General features: G+C 48.8%; 1 protein-coding gene and 1 long non-coding RNA gene across 2 annotated transcripts; one reads left to right on the forward strand and one right to left on the reverse strand.

Annotated features, from left to right (window-relative positions):
• Nucleotides 1-17,707: 17,707 nt before the first annotated feature.
• LOC119087453 lies at nt 17,708-19,137 on the reverse strand. The gene is made up of 2 exons (XR_005090913.1): nt 18,539-19,137; nt 17,708-18,125 (listed from the first exon to the last, which is right to left on the reverse strand). It is a non-coding gene; the product is annotated as an uncharacterized LOC119087453 (long non-coding RNA).
• C2H1orf216 (chromosome 2 C1orf216 homolog) lies at nt 18,042-22,634 on the forward strand. The gene is made up of 2 exons (XM_028885419.2): nt 18,042-18,352; nt 21,038-22,634. The coding sequence occupies exon 2, from the start codon at nt 21,043-21,045 to the stop codon at nt 21,733-21,735; it is 693 nt and encodes a 230-aa protein (XP_028741252.1). The 5' UTR covers nt 18,042-18,352; nt 21,038-21,042; the 3' UTR covers nt 21,736-22,634.
• Nucleotides 22,635-24,478: the final 1,844 nt, after the last annotated feature.

The raw sequence follows: 24,478 nt of genomic DNA on the forward strand, positions 1-24,478 counted from the left end.
GGGCAGGGTTTGCTGTCCAGCTAGAGTGCTCATTCCTAGGTCAGTCAATGCCTAAGTTGAGACAGTATCCCAGGAGGTTTCCCACCCAGGAAACTGTGTCCAGAATAAGAGGGTGCTGAGGTTACCCTTCACTGGCTTCTCCATCCCTGTGGAGTGACTGGACAACTCACTTAGTGGTCTGAATGCAGTGTTGGCCATGGGGAGAGCTACGTATATAATACCTGCCCTGTCCTCTGAGTGACATTTTCCTTAGCTGCCTTTGTGTGTACTTTGGTGTTGCTCTGGGCCCAAGGTGGAGGGTATTGCTGCTCTCTTTGAGTGTCCTGCACCTGAGCAGGTACCTCCTTACCCCCTGAGCAAAAAAAGCCAAAAAGTGAGGCCACAGATTTCTCCCTTTTTGCTTCTCCACATGCCCTATTAGAGTGGTAAATTACTTGGGATCAAACTGAAGGTCTTGCCTAAGCCAAGCAGGTATTCTAACCTCTCCACGTGCTCTTTCTTCCTACATTTCATTTGTTTATATTTGTGTGTATTGTAGACACACATGTAGAATTAGGATAATTTGCAAGAGTCAGTTTTCTCTTTCCACCATATGGGTCCTGAGGATTGAACTCAGGTCCTCCAGTTTGGCAGCAAGTGCCTTTGCCTGTTGAGCCATTTTGCTGACCCCAAGAATGTATTCTTTTTTTTTTTGGTGGGGAGCTGGTTGAGATGGGGTTTCTCTCTGTAGCCTTGGCTGTCCTGGAACTCGCTCTGTAGACCAGGCTGGCCTCAAACTCACAGAGATCCTCCTGCCTCTGCCTCTCGAGTGCTGGGATTAAAGGCATGCTTTCTGGCTGCTTCCACCTTTTTTTTTTTTAGATTTATTTATTATGTACAGTGTTGCTCCTGCATGTATGCCTGCATGCCAGAAGAGGGCACCAGATCTCATTATAGATGGTTGTGAGCCAACATGTAGTTGCTGGGAATTGAACTCAAAACTTCTAGAAGAACAGCCAGTGCTCTTAACCTCTGAGCCATCTCTCCAGCCTCATGCTTCCACCTTTTTAACAGGATCAGATTGAAGAGTTTCAGCCTGGCTTCATACCATCTGTCCAAGGTCTTTGTGCTAACTCCAAGTAGGACTCAACTCCACCATCTTCTAAATTCCGTATTCTAAATTCCATATTAGGAGGAGTGAGAGCCTAAGTCTGGGAGATACTGTATGTCAGTGTCAATCTTTAGTTTACTCCTTGTTCCTTCTGTGGGTAGGGGCATGTGGTATCCAACTCATTTCAACCAGTCTCTGGTCTTGTCTAATTCAGTGCACAGTTGTATAAACTGTATAGTCTCTTCCTATAAAGTATCAAAATACAGTCCCCAAATCTCCAGGGAGAGTCTCGCAGATCTCCATAGCATCCCCTATCACCTCAGCTTCTCTGTGAAACGTCTCCTTGGTTTGAGATTATTTTTATTTATTTATTTTCCTTTTTGTTATTGGTTGTTTTTTGAGACAGGGTCTCCACATGTGCCTGGCTGTCCTGGAACTCACACAGTCACCATGTCATATCACTCACAGTTGCTGTAACTGCAGCTCCAGGGAATCCAGTGCCTCTGGCCTCCCAAGGCACCTGCACTCTCATGCATAAACTCCCTCTCACACACACATAATTTTAAAATAAGAATAAATCTTATATTAGTTATCATTGTACTCCCACCCCTCGAGTAGGAAAAACGAAGAGCATTCTTGTCTGTTTCCAGGCTCTTTCTCTAAGTTCTTTCCTATAATTCGCATCTTGAATCGGCTCGATTATTCCAGCTCTGTAGCCAGTGCTATGCTCTGAATTTCAGTTTCTTCCCAGGGTTCTACAGTAGTCTCCTGATGTCCTCACTTCTGTTTTTGCTTCCCTTTCATCCAATCTACATAGCAGCCAGAAGGTGACCTTTACATATGCATAATGTGTGGAGGACGCACTGCCTGACTTAGAACCTCTCCCTGGGGATGGGGTTCTTCCCTGGCAGGGTAGCATCAAAAACAAACTTTTCAGCACGCCTTTAATCCCAGCACTCAAGAGGCAGGGGCAAATGGATCTCTGTGAGTTCAAAGCCAGCCTGGTCTACAGAGCGAGTTTCAGGACAGCCAGAGCTGTTATATAGAGAAACCCTGTCTGGAAAAAACAAACGAACACACGAACACCAAACTTCTCATGCTGGCTGTGGTAGTGAGTCCTGTAACCCTGGCACTCACTGCACTCAGGAGGCAGAGGCAGAAGATTGCCACGAGCTACAGGTCAGCCTGAGTGACGTAGTTCAGGTCTGCTGGGCCGTGGTAGTGAAACCCTGTGTCAGACCGCAAAACAAGGGGCCAGAGAGGTGGCTTCGAAGTAAAGAGTGCTGGCTGCTCTTGCAGAGGGCCTGGGTTCCATTCCCGGCACCTACATGGCGGCTCACAACCTTCTTTAGTTCCCAGGCACTCAGGCGATACATATTCATAAATGAATGAAACTGATATATGTGAATACACACACACACAAATGAATCTATATATATTTTGGTTTTTCGAGACAGGGTTTCTTTGTGTAGCTTTGCGCCTTTCCTGGAACTCACTTGGTAGACCAGGCTGGCCTTGAACTCACAGAGATCCGCCTGCCTCTGCCTCCCGAGTGCTGGGATTAAAGGTATGCGCCACCACTGCCCAGCTATAAATATATTTTAAAAACTCTAATCAGACAAACTCTTCAGTGTCTTCTGTCACACTCAGAATAAAGATTGAAATCCTCAGGGCCCAGACGGCCCTGCATGAGAACAGCCTGCTGCTTCTCAGCCTCCGTCTGTGCTCCCTTCTCACTCTCTCAGCCCCGGGGCCTTCCTCTTTGGCTACTATGTGATTCTCAGAACACTTCTCTAAAGTCCATCCTCCTCAGAAACACCTTGGGCCACTGTGTAGTGCTCCCTGCACTTCTGGGTCTTGTCCCAATTTGTTACCTTGTGTTTGGCTCAGTTTTACCAATTAAGACAACACATTCCTTGAAAACAGACTGTGTCTATTTTGGCTTTGGGGGTAGCATTGTGCCTGGCACATAAAATGATTTAATTAATAATTTTTGAGGAGTAAGTGTTGGGAGACTTGGTAAAAAGCTTAGAGCTGAAGTACTGTTTAGCCAATTGTGGTGACGCACGCTTTTAATCCCAGCACTAGGGAGGCAGAGCCAGGCAGATCTCTGTGAGTTCGAGGCCAACCTGCTCTACGTAGTGAGTTCCAGACCAGCCAGGGCTACAGAGTAAGACCTTGTCTCAAAAAATATTGTTAAATTTTATTTTTGTGCAGTTGTTATTGTTTTTATTTTTTATTTTTTAAGATTTATTTTTTATTATTTTTATCTGTATGTGGTGTGTGTGTGTGTGTGCTTGTGTGTATATGAATGGCATGTGTGTACGGGTGCCTAAGGAGGCCAAAAGAGGGTATAAGATCCTTGGAGCTGAAGCTACAGACAGTTATGAGGCGCTCAGCCATTTCTCCAGTCCCCTGTTTTTGTATTTTTGAGGTAAGGTGTTACTTTCATTGTGGTCTAGGCTAGCCTGGACCTCACTTGTAACCTTGGCAAGCTTTAAATTCACTGCAATCCTGCCTTAGCCTTCTCAGCACCAGGATTGTTGAGCCACCATGCCTGGCTTGCTTGTAAAGCTTCCCAGTGCAGGATGAAATAGCAGCGATGACTGTGTGTGACCTTGTTCTGTCTGTAGCTTACAAGTGGTGTGTGATAAGTCGTTCTCCGAACTCTTTGCCTCAACTGGAGGAAGGGTGCTCGTGTAGACTAACTTGGTTCAGCTCACCGGGTTATGGTTGGACTAAAGGTACAGCAGAATGTGGCGTGATCATACGTGTTTACCGCTGCATATCTAATGTACTGCTCAGGAAGGGATGGAGCTGATGCCTGGGTACACTATGGCTGAGTGAGAAGAGGTCAAGCCTCAGCAAAGCCCTACAGCCTCCCAGCCCATGGGGCTGTTCCAGCAGCCAATGGCAGTTAGTGCTGTACTGAGACTTGGACAGTTGCAGGAGGAGAGGCCTATGGGTATTGCCAACACTCTCAAAGGAAACTGGGGAAATAGGCCTGGCTTTGTGCGCAGCTGGTGTCCACCTCAGATTGTCACCTTTTGAGAACAAGGCACCAGATCTCTCGGTCCCTTGCTTGTAGTGTCTTAGTTTTCTCCATGCCCTTCCCGTCCCCTCTTCCTGTCCCATCTTCTCTCACCTTAAAGGTTTTTCATTTTCAGTGTATTGATTCCGTTCTTCCCTGTGGTGGGTACATAATGAGAAGAGCGAGTCGGAAGTAGCTACAGCCTAAGGGGGGTTGGAGGCAGCTTTGGGGTTGAACACTGGTTTCTTCGCTAACGTTCAGATGAAACACGGCATTGTGGTGGTTTTTTACGGGGGTGGGGTGGGGGTGGGGTGGGCCAGCAGTGGGGGTGGGGGTGGGGCAGAGCAGCTCCCGGCTCCAGGCTGGAGAAGCCCTGGACCCAGTGCAAGGGGTTCAAAGTGCTGGGGCCCAGTTGGGAGTGGACTGTGCTTTGGGATTTTCAGCCCCCTCTTTTTCTCAGAGGCTGAGAGAAGGAAAAAAAAAAAAAAGCTGATTGCTCACCCCTCTCTTTGTCTTGTCTAATTTAACTTACGTTATTTATCAAAAAGACAGGTTATTTGGAAAACCAGATGGACCCAGGCAAAAATCATCTGGGTTTTCTAAATGTGAAAAATTAGGTTCTGGGAGCCCAGTAGGGAAGGCGGTGTGTGTGTGTGTGTGTGTGTGTGTGTGTGTGTGTGTGTGTGTGTGTGTATGTAGTGGGGAGAGGACCTAGAGTATTGAGTAAATGTCTCCAGTCATTCTCAGAAAAAATTTTTATGACATTCAAGTACCCCTCCTCTCTAAATTAAACTAGAATAAGAAACTTAAAAACAGCAACAGCAGCAGCTTCATGTTGGTGCCTGGGCATGCTGAAAGGTTTTGTTTTTATGTTTTGAGATGGCCTCACTATGGAGCCCAGCCTAGCCTCAAACTCCCAAACCTGCCCCTGCTTCCCAAGCGCTGGGATTGCAAGTACACACCACCATCAGGGTCAGGGCTGTAGTAGGGCAGTGCCTGATGGCTTGCTGTCCCCAGGCTTTGTCCTCTTCGGGGTGCTGCGGGTTTCTGGAGCAGCCACCTCCTGCGTCCTTTCGGCTATAGTGGCTTATGCCAGGGCTTTCCAGCCTGTGGCTCTCCTCCCTCTGGGAAGCAGTGCTCTTAGGAAGGGGCTGAAGCAGGGGGCTTCGGGACAGAACTCTTGGCTACGGCCGAGGATGTGCTCTGACTGCAGACCTCAAGCCGTTCCAGTCACACGGCACACACAGGTGGAACAGAGCCAAGGCCCTTTGTGGCCTGGAGAACCTCTGACAGCAGGAATGACACTTGTCCCATTGTGAGTGCCACTTTTAAAAGTGTCATTGGACTGTGAAAGCCACTTAATAACTTGATCCCGTCTGAGTGATCTGACAATACTCACTCCACAGTTGCAAGGATTAAATACACAAAATGGAAACTGTCTGCTTCCAGGCCTGGCCCAGGGAATCTCAGTGAAGGCTGGAAGAATGGATCCAAAAGCTAAGTATTCAGGCTCACCTGACCATCCCCAAGGCTCAATGTATAACAGGCTGGAAACGGAGACCCATGCACTGTCCCATTGAGCCTAGAGCTCAGCTTCCTTTGCCTGCTTCCTGTTTCACAGATATCGAGCCCACAGGCACTGGGTTTTTTGTTCGTTTGCTTGCTTGTTTAATACTGGGTTGCCCAGGCTGGCTTTGAACTCACCATATAGCTAAAAGTGACCCTGAACTTTCCATCTGCCTACCTCTGCCTTCTGAGTGCTGGGGTTACAGGTGTATACCATGCACCACTATACCTGGCTTCTGCCGTACTGTGGTACACACACACACACACACACACACACACACACACACACACACACACACGCCCCAGCCAAAGGGTACTTTTTTTTTTTTTTTCTTTTTTGAGACAGATCTTCACTATGTAGACCACATATTCTTAGATCCCCCTGCCTCTACCTCCTGAGTTCTGGGATTAAAGGTTGGTACCACCATGCCATGCAAAACGGAACTTTTTTTTTTTTTTTGGTTTTTCGAGACAGGGTTTCTCTGTGTAGCTTTGCGCCTTTCCTGGAGCTCACTTGGTAGCCCAGGCTGGCCTCGAACTCACAGAGATCCGCCTGGCTCTGCCTCCCAAGTGCTGGGATTAAAGGCGTGCGCCACCAACGCCCGGCTTAAAACGGAACTTCTTAATAAACAACCTGAGTGAATGCTAAGCTCAGAATCAGCTTCCTGAGGAATCCAGCCTGTGAGGATGCTAGTCTTAGTGTTTTACCACGGGAAAAGATAGGCTCCTTTCACAGCGGAATTTCAGCGTTGGAGGCCTTGATGGTTCTCTTTATGACCACCAGAGGGCAGCAGCCTCTTAGCGATCATCCCTCTCGAGGCATCCAGGAGGGGGCTTGAGCCCTTCTCCCTAGTCTCCCTACTCACCACAGCTCCTCTGGAGTGTCTGCGCTTCTTCTGAAGGAAGAAAACTTTCTGAGCTCTCTAGGCTCTAGTTTGTCAGTTTTGGGCCTTCTTACCCCCAGCACTGAAGATCAGTCAGTCTTCCTGCTGTTCCCTCCCCTTCCCAACCCGGCAGCCTCCTTGCCTGGGATCTCCCACCTCTCCCTGGTAAGGCCCTCCATAGATTTGTTTTCTGTGTGACAAGGTAATTACAGGCTTGGAGCTAGGAGGCCCAGGGGCCAGTCTGAGGATGGCCACTTCAATCTGACACTCCGGTTCTGCTAGCATTATTGATTTTTTTTTTTTTTTTGTAGTTTTATTTATTATGATTTTTAAAAGTCTGGCTCCGGTGACATGAGCTATGAAGGTGAGAGGGCAAGTTTGCTTGTCACAGTTTTGTTCTTGAAACTACTAGCCTTGGGGCTGGAGAGCTGGCTCCGTGATTAAGCGCACTAGGTGCTCTTGCAGAGGACCCGGGTTCGATTCTCAGCACTCGCACGGCAGCTCACAACCATCCATAACTCCAGTTCCAGGGGATCTAACTTCTGAGCTCCACCCCAAGGACACTTGGTTTTTTGAGATAGGGTTTCAATCGTGTAGCTGGACATCGGGCATGCACGTAGAGGACAGAGCATGCATGCCGCCAAAATACACACATAATGTTTTTCTTTTAAAGAAATAAACAGTTTGCCTGGCCTTTTTTGCTTGTTTGGTAGGTAGGTAGGTTCTTTCTCTAGAGCCCAGGCTGTCTTCAAACTTAGGATCCTCCTGCCTCAGTTTCCCAAATGCTAGGATTACGGGTGTGCACTACCATGCCCACCTAGAGCTTGCCTATTTTCACTCCGGACAGAAGAGTGGGACAGCAAGAACAGCACCCTTTGCTAGCAGCCTGCACTTCATCCAGCATCCTTTTAGGACTTTCCTACTACCTGTTAGTTATTTCTAGGTTAAGCCACTCAGCAGTCCTGCTTCTTCCTCTGCCCTACCCTGGGCGGGCAATTCTAAAACAAGGCATCCTATGTGCCTTGCTATTTTATTTCTGTACTTTGTTGGGGAGCATTTACATGGGTCTCTACTGGCTGTGAGATGTGCACGAGAAGGACCATGAAGAAACTGAGACTGGATACAGCACCTTCGAAGGACCCTGCCTGCCTGATCCACCCGCCAACCCCCACCCGGGCTTCTAAAAGCCTCCTCACAGGGAAGAGGAAACTCAAGCTTTAGGCAATAAATTAAGGGGGTGAGGGGGGCTCTGAACTTCAGTGGTGGTGGTGGGAATTATCTAAGGCCCAGGGCGATTTGTGGGGCCACGGTCCCTGGAGTCTGTTTTCTCTGAGTGTGCCAAGAGAATGAATAAATCATTGTTCGGGGGCGGGATGCAGCTGCCGGGCTCCTCCCCTCGGCACATGCCCGACTCCAGCTCCTCCATTGAGGGCTGCTGGAGCAGAGCGCTTTATACACCCAGCTCCCCAAATCCTATTGAGACCTACCCCTCCGCACGAGCCACTGACTCCAGGCCCATTCAGCGTGGCCTTTTGTGCAAGGGGTTAAGTGGTTACATGTGGGGGGCACCCAGAAAGGATCTGTCAGGCCCTGAAATGCTGCACTAATATGGTGCCCTCCTACTGATGAATGGGGTGGGTGGAGGAGAGGTGGGCGGCCAGAGGATGGGGTGGAGGTGAGGGCAAGGGGATTATGGAGCTCACAGAAGCAGCTGCTACGAAGGGTACACGTAGGAAGAATGAGCAGGCAGCCCCTTCCCTCGTCCCTCCTTCGGTTCCGCTTTTCTCATCTTCACTGTGGGCTCTGGGATGATGTCCCACAACCTCAGACTGTGTACTTGGCTTCCCTGGTCTCTTGGAAGGTGTCGGGAGAAGTGATTTACTGTGTGAGCGTATTACAGAGAGAGGCTGCATGGTTCCAAGCAACCTTGTTCTCGTTCTCTTGAGGTACGGGGGTAGGGATAGGAAGACCATCCATTTTCCTGGGTTCATCTGGTGCAGTGGGTTTGAAACTGTGCCCCAGTGGACTTTAAAACCTTGCTGGGGGAAGCCGTGGTAGCCTGCACCTTTAATCCCAGCAGAGGCAGGACAATTTCTGAGTTTGAGGCCAACCTGGTCTTCAGAGAGAGTTCCAGGCCAGCCAGGGCTACACAGAGAAACCCTGTCTCGGAAAAACAAAAGTAAATAAATAGATAAAACAAATAAATTGCCTGCTGTACAAGACTGAGGGCCTAAGTTTGAGGTGGGGGAAGAAGTGAACAGTCTCCTCCTGCAAGTTGTCCTCTGACTTCCACACACGTGTGTGCCTGCATTCCCCTCCCCACAAGAATGAATGAATGAATGAATGCATGCATGCATGAATACCTTCCCTGAGCATGGAAGTATAACTCAGAGGGTTTAGCATGTAAGATGTCCCCAGTTCAATCCTCAGCACAAGTGAAAACCAACCCACCCACAAAATACAAAATGAAAGTCACCAGCACTTCTCAGGAACTGTTCAGGGTGGAGACGTCAAGAGAGAAGAAGATCTCAAACTGGTGATGTCTCAAAGATTGTGTTCAAGCAGGCCCTATGTGGTGGCATTTGCCTTTAATCCAGCAGGCAACCTCTGTGAACACGAGGCCAGTCTGGTCTATGGAGTGAGTTCAGGGACAATCAGGGCTACGTAGTGAGACCCTATTAAAAAAAAAAATGAGGGGCTGGAGAGATGGCTCAGAGGTTAAGAGCACTGACTGTTCTTCCAGAGGTCCTGAGTTCAGTTCCCAGCAACCACATGGTGGCTCGCAACCACCTGTAATGAGACTTGGTGCCCTCTTCTGGCCTGCAGTCACATATGTTGTATACATAATAAATAAATAAATAAATCTTTAAAAAAAATGAAAAGATAGAAAGAAAATGTTTGTTCAAAGAAAATTAAAAGTGGTCTCCAGGCATTCTAGAGCCTCGTGTCCATAATCTCAGGACTCGGGAGCCTGCAGCAGCAGTCTGAGGCACTCACTGGTAGAGTTCCTGCCTCACATGTGAGCTGACTTTTGGCTGTGAGCCTAGCCTTTAACGTCTGAGCCATCTCTCTAGCCCTGAGTTTAGTTCCCACCACTGAAAAACATGTTCTTTTTCTCATCTAAAGCAAAAACAAAACAAAACTTTAAAACTTCTGGTTGGAAGTACCTCACGTCATTGCCCACCCTACCCTTGGTCACACTGAGCTTCCGTGATAGTCTAAAGTGTCCCTTTACCTTTAAGAGGTGGTGGGAAGAGATAACAAAATGAGGTGACAGGATCCTGGGCCTGCCTTCCCCAAGAAGAGCCAGTTCTGGGGAGTAATCTTCTAATCTGCCTTTAGGGCTCTCCGGTTAAGCCAAAGGTCTGCCTGGGCTTGGCCTGTGTTTTGAAGCTCACATAAGGAGGATCACAGATAACCTCAACTATTCTAAAAGGCACATCAGCCTTATTTAGTTCAAAAAGGTGAAAATGATCTGATTTGTCCAAGTTCCCCAAGTTGACAGGTGATAACAGGAAAAAAAGAAGAAAACAAAGTAGTGTGTCCTCCAGACTAGAATGTTCCGAAGTGGGGTCACTGGGGACTTCCCCAGTTACCAACCTGCTGTCCCGGATGAAGCCTGAGCTCCCTCCTGGAATGATGGGCAAGACCTTGTACAACCAGGCCTACCTCTGTTTTGCCTCTAAGTTCCAGCCACCCTGGCGGACTCCATTTTCTCAGTATACTCTGAAAATGCAGTCTCCAAGGCCTGCCCTGTGTTGGTGACTTCTATTCGGTCAAGCCCTGTCTCAGCTGGAGCCTCTGGAAGCTTTTCCCCACCCTCTCCCGCACTCATTTCTTTCTCTGCTGCAGGGCCCATCGAGATTCGGAGTCCATTCTTATTGAGACTACTTGGTTCTATTCTGGATTCTGAATTCCTAGTGTAGCATTTGAGTGGAGCACTTTGGGGCTGTTTCACTGCATGTGAACAGATGGCTGGGAAGGGGCAAGGTTGCTAAAGCTGAGATGACTAGGTACCACCCGCCCCTCTCTTCTTGGGCGTATTGATGCTGAAAAATCACCCACCTATTAGGAGCCCTGTCCTTGTCCTGTTTCCTGGAGACTTTCCTCTCCTCCTTTCTCTCCTTGTCTGACACCCCAGACCTTGGGGCCTGAACCTGGCCACTCACTGCTGACCCTTCTTGACTCTGCCATTTGTCATTTGCCAACATTGTGTGTGTGTGTGTGTGTCTGTCTGTCTGTCTTATGCCCGTGTGTGCATGTGTGTGCATGCCCATGTGGATGTGTTTGGCCCTGTAGACACATGTGAAGACCAGAGACTGACTTTGAGCATCTTCCTATGTTGCTCTTCACCTTACCATGTTTTTTTTTTCCAGATTTATTTTATGTGTATGAGTGTTTTGCTTGTATGTATATGTATATGCGCCATGTGTGTGGCTGCTGCCTGGGGAAGTTAAAAGGCACTGGATCCCCTGGAACTGGAGTTACAGATGGCTATGAGCCAGCATTTGGGTTCTGGGAACTAAACCATAGTCCTCTGTAAGAGCAACAAGTGCTCTTAACTGCTGGGCCATCTCTCCAACCCCTTCACCCTTTGCCCTTTTTTTTTGGTTTTTCAAGACAGGGTTTCTCTGTGTAGCTTTGCGCCTTTCCTGGGACTCACTTGGTAGCCCAGGCTGGCCTCGAACTCACAGAGATCCACCGCTGCCTCTGCCTCCCTAGTGCTGGGATTAAAGGTGTGTGCCACCACCACCCGGCATGCCCCTTTTTTTTAAATTTTGGTTTTTCAAGACAGGATTTCTCTGTGTAGCCCTGGCCATCCTGGAACTTTGTAAGCTAAGCTGGCCTTGAACTGACAGGGATCCACCTGCCTCTGCTTCCTGAGTACTAGAATTAAAGGCGTGCACCACCACCCAGCCCCTTTACTCTTTTTTTTTTTTTTTTTTTTTTTGAGTCTCTCACTGAACCTGGAGTTAGATGATTCCGCTAGACTGACCAGCCAGTGAGCTCCAGGGATCTCCTCTCTACCTCCCCAATCTAGTGTTTACAGAGGCATACTGCCATATTCTGGCTTCCACACGGGTGCTGGGGATCCGAACTTAGGTCCTCAAGCAGTGAACACTTTACCCTCTGAGCCGAGCCCAGCCCCTGCTTGCCAAGGTTCTCACTGTTCACTTGCAAATAGATCTTCATGGCTCGGCCTGCAGCCAGGCCCTGGGTTAGCTTGTCGTTTCTGTGTCTCTGGCATATATATCGAGCAGGATGGACACGGTCATAGATACTCCTACATTTGGGGTGATTGATCTCTCAGTGTCCTGACTGGAGAAGCTGCTGGTGAGTGACAGGTGCCTCTGTAGCTGCTCCTCTGTCTCTGTGCAGACGTAGATGGCCATGGCTTTCTGGGCCGTTTTGTTCTCCGCAGTCTCACGTTTCTGGAAATTATGAAACATCCAGACTCACTGTCTACACTATTCATACAATGCTGGAGTCTCTCCTGCAACATAACCCTTGACTGAGAGGCCGCGTCTGGTGCTCCTGAGATCCACTTGACTTCTCTGTTATGCTATTCAGAAACAACTGGCAGATTTTGTTGTTGTGTTGAGACCGGTCTCATGATGTACCCCTGGCTGACCTGAAACTTGCTGTGTGGACCAGGCTGACCTTGAACACAGAGATCCATCTGCCTCTGTCTCCCAATTGCTGGGATTAAAGGTTTGTGGCACCAAGCCCAGACCAACTAGCTTTTAGGACAATAGAAACCAGGCCTGGTGACAGGGATCTGTCATCCTAACTACTCCAGAGGCTGCAGCAGATTGCAAGTTTAAGGTCAGCTTGGTCTACAAAGAACAATGGAATTATTGACCGAGCTGTGCTAGGTTAGGGTATTATGATGCAAAGTGTATGTGTATGAATGTTTGCCTGTGTGTGCATGTGCATCACATATGCGCCTGATGCCATGGAGGACAGAAGTGATTGTCAAATCCCCTAGAACTGGAGTTATGGATGATCATGAGCCCCCATATGGGTTCTAGATATTGAACCCAGATCTTTTGCAAGATCAACACATGCTCTTAATTGTAGCCAGAAATTTTTCCGGTCCTGCCCAGCCCCACAGTCTGAACGAATCTCTCCCACTTACGTCCCACAGCCTCTTAGTCCCAAGTAAACACACAGAGGCTTATATTACTTACAAACTGTATGGCCTATGGGTCAGGCTTCTTGCTAGTTAGCTCTTATAACTCAACTCAACTCATTTCTATTAATCTATGTGTTGCCACATGGCCATGGCATTACCAGTCTGTTGGCATATGACTCCTTCCGTGGCAGGCTGGCATCTCCCCTGACTCCACCCTTCTTCTCTCATCTTTGGTTCAAATACCACCTAACCTTATCCTTCCCTGCCATAGGCCAATGCAGCTTCATTTACCAACCAATCAGAGCAACACATATTCACAGCATAGAGAAAGTACTCCCATAGTACTTCCCCTTTAACTGTCTAATTAAAAAGGAAGGTTGTAGTAGGACAGGCTCATAGGGTCAAGGAAATTGGCTCAGACCAGTAGCCAAGGCATGCACATAATGTACTCCTTAAGAGCCAACCTGGAGTCTGCCTGAGGGCCTAGCAACAGGAGCTGTCAGAGTTCCTGATCATGCCGAGTCTGCCTGAGGACCTAGCAACAGTCAATGTGATGTCAGAGTTCCTGATTGTGCCCAGCCAATGAGGGACGACCACACAGACTAGGCACTGGGAAGAGGTTATATAAGGCCTACCCTGTTATTGCATAAATGAGTTTGTTATTTGCTTTCAACATATTCCTGGTGTCTGAGTCATTGATGCCGCGCCTTCTCACCCCTTCCCAGAGGGAGCCATTAGAATCCAAGTAACAGAAGGTTTTAACTTTAACATAGTAAAATTACATATAATATCATAATTATCAAGCAAGAATTACAGTTACAATATCTAGTCTATTTGTATTTGGCAAGATTAAAGAAAATACTCTTATCATCTCTCCTATATTTGTGAGGCTAAAGTTTCATATTTATCTTTTATCATGACTATGAAAAACTATAACTATCTGGTTTTCAACTCCATCAAAGACCCCAGAAGGATATAATATTACCGATATAAACAGGAAGCACATTGTAAGTAACTTCCAAAGTTCTAGAAATGATAGAGACATTTGGCTGCCTGGACAGTCACCCAAAGTTCCTCTGCAACATTGGGGCATCCATTTTCAGCCTACAGGCCTAAAGTCTCTGGCAGACTTTTTTTATTTTTTATTTATTTTTTTTATTTTTTATTTTTTTGGTTTTTTGAGACAGGGTTTCTCTGTGTAGCTTTGCGCCTTTCCTGGAACTCACTTGGTAGCTCAGGCTGGCCTCGAACTCACAAAGATCCTCCTGGCTCTGCCTCCCGAATGCTGGGATTGAAGGCGTGTGCCACCACTGCCTGGCTCTGGCAGACTTTTTAGTGAAGCAGGAAATTTGAAGGATTGTCTTGCCTATTGGCAAAGTCCATCAGTCACTTCTCCCTGTGTCTGCAGAATGTCTGGCAGTCTCATCTGTGAAGCAGGGACCTGGAGGACCATCCATCTCCTATATATAATTCTTTTTTAAAAGATACATTTACTTTTATTTTATGTGTATGGCTATTTGCTTGCATCATGTACATATGGAGGCCAGAAGAGAGCATCTGATCTCCTGTAACTGGAATTACAGCCAGTTGTGAGCTGTCATGTGGGTGCTGGGAACCTCTCCAGCCTTGATATCTAAATCTGTTTACCATGTAGCCCAGGCTGGCCTCCCAATCTTGGTCTCAAGTGTTCTTCCTTCCCTGGCCTTCTGAATGGATGGAACCACAAGTGCCTAGCTTCAATATGTAATCCTTTGTGTTTTGAGGTCAGAATACATATAAAAAGGTAGTGGAAGGGTATTGCACCGTATGTGGCTGCACCTGAAGACTAACTCTGCAAGTCTGCTTGGTCTCTGAGATTCTAGGTTCTGCAGGTCAGGAAGCAGAGTTGTCTTGAGCCTAGCTAGGAACACAGAGATGATTTTTTGTGTTTCAGGCCCCTTCCCCTTCTAGATGATGGAGGATCACAGGCCGTATCAGCCTGCTGGTGTCTATCAAGAGGAAAAGAACTGATAGTAGTCACTGAGGGCTAAGCAGTTGTCTCACTTCTCTTGGGGAGACACGAACAAACATCTACTCACCCTAGAGAGGGCAGTGATGCCAGACTGAAGAAACAGTTCCACCAAAGTCTAGCTTGGTGAGCCAATGAGCTGCCTGGGGTTGCTTAGGTCGGGGTTCACTCACAGGGGCATCGGTGACTCAAAGGTATCCCTGAAAACCCGAATCCAGCATGGGTGACCAGTCACAACACCTGCATCCCCGGAGCGTCCAGCACAGCTGGACGGCAGCTTCAATGCAGAGAGTCTCGGTTGCCCTAGCAACCCCTCACTGCTCTCATTACCTTGAAGAGGGTCGTGGGGTATCATTAGCTTCCTGTATCTCATAGCTCTCCCTCTAGCGCTCCACTTCAGAGTACACAACTACACAACAGCTGTTGTTCGAATCTTGCTGTTGTTCGAATCTTCCATGGTCTTTTAATAAAAAATCCTGAGCCAGATATTGGGGTGAACGCTGAAAGATCAGAGAAGCAGAACAAGCCACAGCTAACCTCACCTCGCCAACTCATCAGCTGATCCTGTTTCCTCAGACTGAAAGCCTCTGAGTCCTCACCCGAAAGGATCTCAGCTGAACTGCTTTAGTTCCTGTTTCCTCGTGCCCTATATATCTTTCTCTGCCCAGCCATTGTCACTTCCTGGGATTAAAGGCCTGTGTGCGTCCCAGGACTGGGATTAAAGGTGTGTGCCACTGCTGCCTGGCTCTGTTTCCAGTGTGGCCTTGAACTCAGAGATCCAGAAGGTGATAGGATTATCCGAGTGATAGGATTAAGAGTATGTGCCACCACTGACTGACCTCTATGTCTAATCTAGTGGCTGGCTCTGTCCTCTGATCCCCAGGCGAGTTTATTAGGGTACACAATATATCACTACAATATTGTGTGCACAATCCGAACCTAGGGTTACCTTGTGCTAGCGTATTTATTCAGAAATCTTTTGATTATCAGTGAGATAAAGTCCACTTAGGCTGGGCATAGCAAAATATGGACTTCATGGGAAAGCATCAAAACTAGGAATTCTCGGGCTGGAGAGATGGCTCAGAGGTTAAGAGCACTGACTACACTTCCAGAGGTCCTGAGTTCAATTCCCAGCAACCACATGGTGGCTCACAACCATCTGTAGTGAGATCTGGCGCCCTCTTCTGTCATGCAGGCATACATGCAGAACACTGTATATGTAATATATAAATAAATATTAAAAAAAAAAAAAAACTAGGAATTCTCAGGAAGCAGAGACTGGGATGTTAGCATGTGCATTGGTGTTTTGCCTGCATGTACATCTGTGTGAGGGTGTCAGATCCCCTGGGACTGGAATTATAGACAGTTGTGAGCTGCCATGTGGGTGCAAGTCCTCTGGAAGAGCAGTCAGTGCTCTTAACCGCTGAGCCATCTCTCCAGCCCCCACCGTTTTCTCTTTTAATTTCATCTCTAAAGGAAGAAGGAGCAGGGTTCCCATCTTTAGATGCATCAGGCTCTTGTTTGAGCCATGTGGTTAGAGTTGGGAGGGGTAGAGCCTGCAGGAAGAGCTATTCTAAACAGCTGTTATTTTCCTGTAATGGCACTGAACCTAGGCCCTTGTGCTAGGCAAGTGATCTACCACCAAGAGACATCTCCTTCCTAGCTCTATGATATGTAGAACACTGCACAACCTTAGACCAGTTAGGCCTCTGAGCACCTGATATAGAAAGGGGATTGAGGTTGTCGCATATGTATTTCAGTTAAAAGGAATGCTCTAAATTCATTTGTGTGGCTGATTGGTTCGGATTTTGATACAGAGTCTATGTAGCCTTGGCTGGAACTCACTGTATAGACCAGGCTGGCTATTAATTCACAGAAATCCTTCTGCCTCTGCCTTCCAAGTGCTGGGATCACAGGTGTGGGCCACCACATCTAACTTGCTATCCATCATCCTAAAATGGTGATTGCCACAATCACATTGTTTCTCTCCCATGTCCCTTCTCTGTATATTTGCTGGTGTGATTGTGTCATTTGGTCAGTAGGTTGTATGGTGAATTGAAGTCAACTTGGAATCAAAATTATCATTGAGTCAGTGATTGCTGTTATTTGGTTGAGAATTGGGTCTCGGGGGTGGAGAGATGGCAGCGGTTAAGAGAATTTGCTCACTTGTGGAGGAGCAGAGTTCAGTTCTCAGCAGCTCTAGGGCTTCTGATGTCCTCTTCTGACCTCTGGGTACCTGCACACACACACACACACACACACACACACACACACAACACACACACACACACACACACACACACAGAGGGGAGGGGAGGGGAGAGGAGAAGAAGAAAAGAAAAGGAACAAAAGGAAGGAAGAGAAAGAGAACTGCATCCCACCCCCACCCCCGGAGGAGGAGCAGCTTAGTAAATAGAACTCTGGGAAGAATCCACTGGCGTCTGTAAACCTGGACCCTGTCTTACATTCTTCTTCACCTGGACAAAAGCACAGAAATCCACCTCGAAGGTACCACCAAGTTCTTTGGCCTTTAAAGAAGAACACCCCCCCACCCCACCCCCACCCCCGGTACTGGGTACAAGGCATCAACCCTGAGCCCTTTTCCAGGTACTCTTATCTTCTCAGTGATTCTCAACCTTCCTAACGCCCCGACCCTTTATGTTTTGGTGACCCCCCAACCATAACATTATTTTCATGGCTACTTCATAACTGTAATTTTGCTATTATGCATCGTAATGTGAATATCTATGTTTTCTGATGGTTTTAGGAGAGTCCCCTAAGGAGTCGTGACCCACCAGTTGAGAACCACTGTGTTAGACCATAGGCAGGCCTGGTGGTGAACACCATTAATCCCAGCACTTGGAAGGCAGAGGCAGGGAGATCTCTCTATACCTTGGAAGCCAGCCTGGTCTACATTAGTTCCAGGACAGCCATGGCTACATAATGAGACTCTGACTCAAAACAACAAACAAGCAAACCAACAAAATCCACATAGCTTTCACTAAATGAATCTAATCAAATAGGCATAGTACAGTGAGAAATGTTGTGAAGGAAAAAACGTTCTTTTTTTTTTTCTTTGGCTCTGAGGATAGAAGAAGGAATAACCAGGTCTAGGATTCAGAAGGGTCCTCAAAGATCTACGAGTTAACGAAGGGAGAATTTTTCAGCAGAAAGGTGTGTGCAAAACACAAAAGGAGCGGAGCGCCGGGCAGGGTAAGGACTGCAGCGGACCGGATGCGGACCGAGACCTCGCGGATTTCCCGAGCCACCGGGAGACCCAGGAAGGAGGCACGTCGTCGCCATGTCTGCAGCAAGGCGAGCCGATGGATCCGATAGTTAGGAGGCCACGATAGTTAGGAGATGACACCGGACCTGGAAGGATCGGGTCAAGCTGCGGGAGGAGGCAGTTCCTGCGGAGAACCGAACCGGCCCACGTGGGTCTGGCCGCCCCGCCCAGTCACGCAGACGCCGCTGGACTGTGCAGTCCCGGCCGTGCTGGGCGAGCGGTGCGGGAACTACGCAGCCACGCCAGGGCGCGTGCACGCGCAGGGAGGACCCCCTCACCCCCCTCCACCCCGCAGCTACCAGGCCCGGGAGGAACCGTAGCCAGCTTTGCAGGAGCCGGCGCCTCTAGGCCGTGAGTCCGGGCCCTGATGGAGGGCCTGGGGCCCAGTCGCGGGAGTGCGGGGACGGGGACGGGAGCTACCTCTGCAGAGATTAGGGTCACAGTGACGTCTCCCTCGAGGCAGCCGCCCCCCCCCACCTCCCCGTACACTATGGGTTAGCTTGGGGGAAATCCAGATCCTGGGATGTCTGGACTCACATTTCACTGACTCTGAAGCTGGATCCTTAGCTCCACTCCCATGCCGGCCTCACCCCAGCGTTCTTTGTGAGCCTAGCCAGATTTTTTAGGAAAAAAAATTAAAATAGACAGGAGGGAAGACCTTCAGGCGTTTTCTCACAAGCCAAAGGGGTGAACATCTGCCCCCGCCTCACTCTCAGGACTTCTGCCCATTGCTGGGTGTGGGGAGGGTCCCTGCCGCCTAGATGGGAACCTTCCTAGAGGCTGCGTGACTTAATAGCATTCTTCACTCAGGAGTCCTCAGTTCTTCCAGGCATGGCCATGTGGTCCGTAGAAACCTCTTGGCGGTTCCAACCCAAATGCGGTCGTGAGGGAAGGGAGTGGAGGAGGGGTCCGCAGGATGGAGCAAACTGGGTATACAGTGAGTGTGTCCCAGGAGCAAGGCGAACCGACCGGAAGGGACGGACTGGCTTGCAAGAGAGTCCTGTTACTGTGGGTTCAGGAGAGGGGCGTCTTAGTGTGGAGGAGGAGAATGAGACCAGCTCTTCAGCCCTGGGTCCTTTGCAGTCGCCTAGGGCTGCCATCACTTTGTCTCGCTAAGTACAGGAATCCACTGTAGTGCTCTCATTCACTCAGCAGGTAAATCCTGACACCTGCTACTGCTGCGTATACACTAGAGCCGTGGTTCTCAGCCTTCCTAATGCTGCGACCCTTTAAGGCAGTTCCTCATGGTGTGGTGACCCCCCCCAACCGTAAAACTATTTCGTTGCTACTTCATAACTGTAATTTTGCTGCTCTTATCAATAGTAGTGTAAATATCTATGTTTTGCAGTTGTCTTAGGCATTCCCTGCGAAAGGGTCTTTCAACCCAAGGGGGTCGCGGCCCACAGGTTGAGAACCGCCGCGGCAGAGTGTACACAAAGGAGTTCTTAGTCTTGGCCAAGGAGCCAGATTAGAAGCGATCACGAGATCGTTTAAACAAACAGCTCCGGTTGACTAGGCATTTGGTAGCCATCAACAATGTATGCCAGGGATGGGAAAGACACTTGGGTAGGACAGAGTACCCGAGGGCAGTGGGGAGCCAGAGGAGTCCTAGTTCCCGTGTAGTTGGCATGCATCCGGGCAGGGCGCAATGGGTGGGCTTCAGACAGGTAGACTTTAAACACAAAAACAGAAATTTCTAGGTGGAAAGGAGGCGCTTAGAGGGAAGGATGGTGCACAATACTGAGGCCAAATGAATACTGTTGGGCAGTGGTGTGCCTGAGTGGTTTGGTGGGAAGAGAGAGACTGAGTGGTAATCATGCAGCAGAGCCAGACAAGGCAAGGACTGCAGAGGTCTAGCAGTTCTTAGGGGCAGCAGTCAAAGCCATTTCCAATCACACGTACACATTTTACAAGAATGGTAGTTTTGTTTCCCTGAGATAGAGTTTTGCTATGTAGCTCAGGCTGGCCTTGAACTTGCAACCCTCCTGATTTAGCCTCCAGAGTGCTGAGATTGCAAGTATGAGCTAAATTTATATATATGGTTCATGTCTGTCTACACACACATAGAGAGAGAGACAGAGTTGTTTTGTTTTGTTTCTGTTTTTGTTTGTTTCTCTGAATAGCCCTGGCTATCCTGGAACTCACTCTGTAGACCAGGCTGGCCTCGAACTCACAGAGATTCACCTGCCTCTGCTTCCCTCCCCAGTGCTGAGATTAAAGGTGTGAACCACCACTGCTTGGCTAATACATGTTCTTTTTAAAAAATATTATTTGTTGTTATTTAACTGGTCATCATTTTAAAAATTAAAAAAATATTTGTGTGTGTGTGTGTGTGTGTGCGCGCGCGCGCGCGCGCGCGCGCATGTGTGCCCAAAGAGGCCAGAAGAGGGTGTTGGTATGGAGCTAGCTTTACAGGTAACTGTGAACCATCCAACTTGGGTTCTGGGAATTGAACCTGGGTCCTCTGGAAGTACTCTTAACTGCTGAACCATCTCTCCAGCCCCTACATTTATATTTTTAACTGGAGGAAGGTCAGGGAAAAGTCTGTGACAGTCATGTGGACAAAAAGTGACCAGAACCAAGTGAGAGCCAAGAGGAAGAATTGTCAGAGTGTGGACAGTGGGGGTCGGGTGGTGAGGAAGGAGGGTAAGCAGTCCAGGGTGGTCCTAAGCATCTGGTAGATTGACTTACCAGGTAGCAGACCTCTTTTGCCTGAGGACCCTGAAGAGGAGAGCTGTTTGGGTGTGTTGAATTTAAGAGACTTTGGTAGGTTGCCAGGTTGACTAGATATGTGTCTGGGCTGGACACACATCTGCGAGTCACCCACACATGGTTCTTAAAGCTCCCACAGAGAATGAAGTGATGGGGGAGTATGTAGAATGAAGAGCCGGTCAGCCTTCAAGGGAAAAGGGAAAACCTATGAGGGAGACAGACCAGCTAATCAGAGAGAAGGAAGCCATGCAGAGGTTCCTGGGGCCACGGTTGCCACTCCACCCTGTCCTGCTGTGTGACTCATTCTTTGCTTCCCCCTCACAGACCAGATGTTCGCAGCCATCCAACCAGGGCTAGCAGAGGGGGCCCAGTTCCTGGGGGGCCTGCCTCCTGGAGTCTGTCAACCCGAGCTCCAAGCAGACAATAATTCCAACTTTGTGGAGAGTGCGAAGGATGCCAATAAGAATTGGCATGGTGTGCCAGGCAAAAGGGAACCCACCCTGGTGAGGAGTTCCTCTGAGTCACCCTCTGACAACCAGGTCTTCCAAGCCGCTGGGCTCCTGGAGGCGGGAGTCCGCAGCCCCCCGGAGGGTGCAGAGATCCCTGGGGCTGAGCCTGAGAAGCTGAGTGCCGCCAGCAGTGTCTGCTCTCCTCTGGAGGACATCGGCTATGCCAGCAGCTCCTTGAGCACCGACAGCCTCAGCAGCAGCCCAGAGCCTGTCTGTGGGACCCCTCGAGGCCCAAGCCCTCTGGACCCCCTTCTGCCCTCCGTGGCCCAGGCTGTGCAGCAGCTGCAGGCGCAGGAGCGCTACAAAGAGCAGGAGAAGGAGAAACACCATGCGCACTTGGTGATGTACCGGCGCTTGGCACTGCTCCAGTGGATCCGGGCTCTCCAGCACCAGCTGGTTGACCAGCAGGCCCGACTGCAAGAGAGCTTTGACACCATCCTAGACAACCGAAAGGAACTTATCCGCTGTCTCCAACAGAGGGACGCACCTTGCCGGCACCAGGACCATTGCTAAGGCCGCGCACAAGTGTGTGTATTTGCAGGTCTGTGTGTGGTTATGCACAAGTAAGTACATGAGTATTAGTTGGCCTGAGCGCAAGTAAACATAAGTGAGTCCGTATGTACTCACATGTAGGCAGGTATGTCCAGGCATGTGTGGATGAAGTTGTATGTATTATGTGTAGCATGTGTGTTTATGTATGCATGTGTGGCTAGGTGCCTAGGAATGTGTATATATTCCCGAATAAGGTGTACACGCAAAAGATTTGTATGCATATGTATCAGTTAAATGTACAGGCTTATGTTGGGTGTGGATGAACCTTTGTGTGCGGAGACTTACATGTGCCAGTGCTGGCGTAAGAAGCGTGTGTTAGGAACATGTGTATTTGCAGAGAGACTTAGGAGCAGGTGTGTGCAAATATATGTTCAGTTGCACCTGCAAGGCACCCACCCATCCCCTGTGTTCCCAGAGTCTACCCCAGCCTTGTTCTCTACCGAGTCTCAGCTTCCTGGAGAAAGAAGCCTGTCTTGCTGGCATATATTGGAGGGTGGTGGTTATCCATTCTCCTGGAGTTTCCCAGGCTACCTCCTGCCCCTTCCCATCATTTAACCAGACCTTGCTCTATCAGCTAAGACCGCTGTCCCTAATGCTGGCTTTTTGGTAAGAGCTTTTTTTTTTTTTTAATTTAATTTGGGGTGGTTGCTTTTCATTTGTTTTGCTTATTACAGTACAAGAGATTGAGTCCAAAGCCTTGTGCATGCTAGGCAAATGTCTCACCACTGAGCTGCACCTCCAGCCCGATAAGAGGCTTATTGGCTGCTCTAGCCTTCCATGGCACATTTGCTGCTGTTTGGTCAGGGCAGTTGGTGGAGAATGGGTCTCAGGGAGGGAACTGGCGTCATGGTGGAGGCAGTAGCAGGGGTGGGGGAGGGGATAAAGAAAGATATAAGAAACTATCTTCAAGGGGCGGTGGTGGCGCGTGTCTGTAATTTCAGCACTCGGGAGGCAGAAACAGGCAGATCTCTTGAGTTCCGAGCCAACCTGGTCTACAGAGCGAGTTTCAGGACAGCCAGGGCTGCACAGAGAAACCCTGTCTCAAAAAATAAATAAAAAATAAATTAATTAATTAAAAAAAAAAGAAAAGAAAAAAAGAAAGAAAAGAAAAAGAAACTGTCTTCTTGAACCCTGTCTTTGGCTCCAGGGGAGGTGAGGATGGGAGAGACTGAAGAACAGAAGAAGGGAATTTTAAAACACCATATTGCCACGCTGAGGAGAGCCTGAGCACCATGTTAATTTAAGTTTCTGCTGAAGGGGACTGTGTGCATATAGGCATGCAGGTCATAGACCAGATGTCCCCAGGCTGTCGGGCGTGAGAGGAAACCTCCCTTCTCTTCACCTCCCCCTTGCAGCCTCCTCTGCTTTAGCAACTATCAATGGCCAATTGGTTTGGTTCATTGTTTCTGAAATCTGACTGTTGGGAGGAGCCAGAGCTCAGCTTCCCAAGCGGGCAGAGTCAGTGCAGCCTCTGAAGCTCTTAGGATGGTTGACTACACTTTTCTTTTTCTGCATGGCTCCTCTGAACAGGGATGACAGGCCCCAGCAGAGGCTTCAAGCCTTGGAGATGAATGCCTATTGGGCCGACCAGTCATGAAGGTCGTGCAGCCTTTTGTGTTGGTTCCTAGTGGGTGAGCAATGACATGGAGAAGGAACGCTGGCAGGTGACAGGGAAGACACCGATGGTGCCTCTGGCCTCAGTCTACCCACCTGCAAACGGGGGGCCCTTCCACCCTGTCGCCAAAGAGTTCCATCCTTGATGGGTGGGCGGGTGAAATGTGGACCCTGGGGACTTTCTATTGTTCTTGCATGTTGAATGTGAACCTGGCCTTTGGACCAATCCCGGATAAATAAACTAAGACAGAAAATTAAATGTTTTGAGGGTGTGTTTTTGTTCTGTTGCCTGCTGGCTTCTTTCACACTGTCTGTGAGGTAGAGCCCAGCCTGGTCTATACAGCAAGTTTCCAGACAGCCAGGGCTTCACAAGTGAGACCCTATCTCAGAGAAACATACACACACACACACACACACCCAAACCAAACCAAAGTAGAGTCTACCTGTTGTGGTTGGGGCATCCCTATAATCTCAGCTTGGGAGGTTGGGGCAGGGGAATCAGAAATTTAAGACCAGCCTGGAGTTGGAAATGAGCTTGGACTATCAGAGATTCAGTTTCAAAATAAAGTGACTTAATATTCCTTTCCATGAAGGGTTCTCGGGGCCTGTGAGATGGCTCAGTGTGGGTGGGCCTACTAGCAGCCAAGCCTAATGACATGAGTTTGATCCCCATGCCCCACATGGTAGAACAAGAAAAACCCAACTCCCACAAGTTGGTCTCTGCTCTCCTCCACCTGTGGCACATGTGCCCCCAACTCATGTACACAAATCAACAAATGCCTGTAAAAACAATAAAAAAAATATGAAAAGTTCTTTGAAGGTTGAGGGTGCTTAGCACCATGAGAGAGATTCTGGGTTCGAGCCCCAATACAGGATGGGGAAGGTAAGAATTGGGAGCTAGGGGGCTCTGAGGTGCATTGTATGTTACAGGACCTTATTAGTCATTTGGGGTCTAGGGATAGGCCCAGTTGTTGGGGTGGAGGTAGGTTTGAAAAGGGGACTGGCCAGAGCCACAACCAATACAGCAGGGTTTGGGGCCAGGAGGCAGGACCCCAGTGGCTGAGCCAACCAGATCTAGAATTGTAGTTCC

This window comes from Peromyscus leucopus, chromosome 2, assembly GCF_004664715.2.
Source record: "Peromyscus leucopus breed LL Stock chromosome 2, UCI_PerLeu_2.1, whole genome shotgun sequence".
In the NCBI taxonomy this organism is placed as follows: domain Eukaryota; kingdom Metazoa; phylum Chordata; class Mammalia; order Rodentia; family Cricetidae; genus Peromyscus; species Peromyscus leucopus.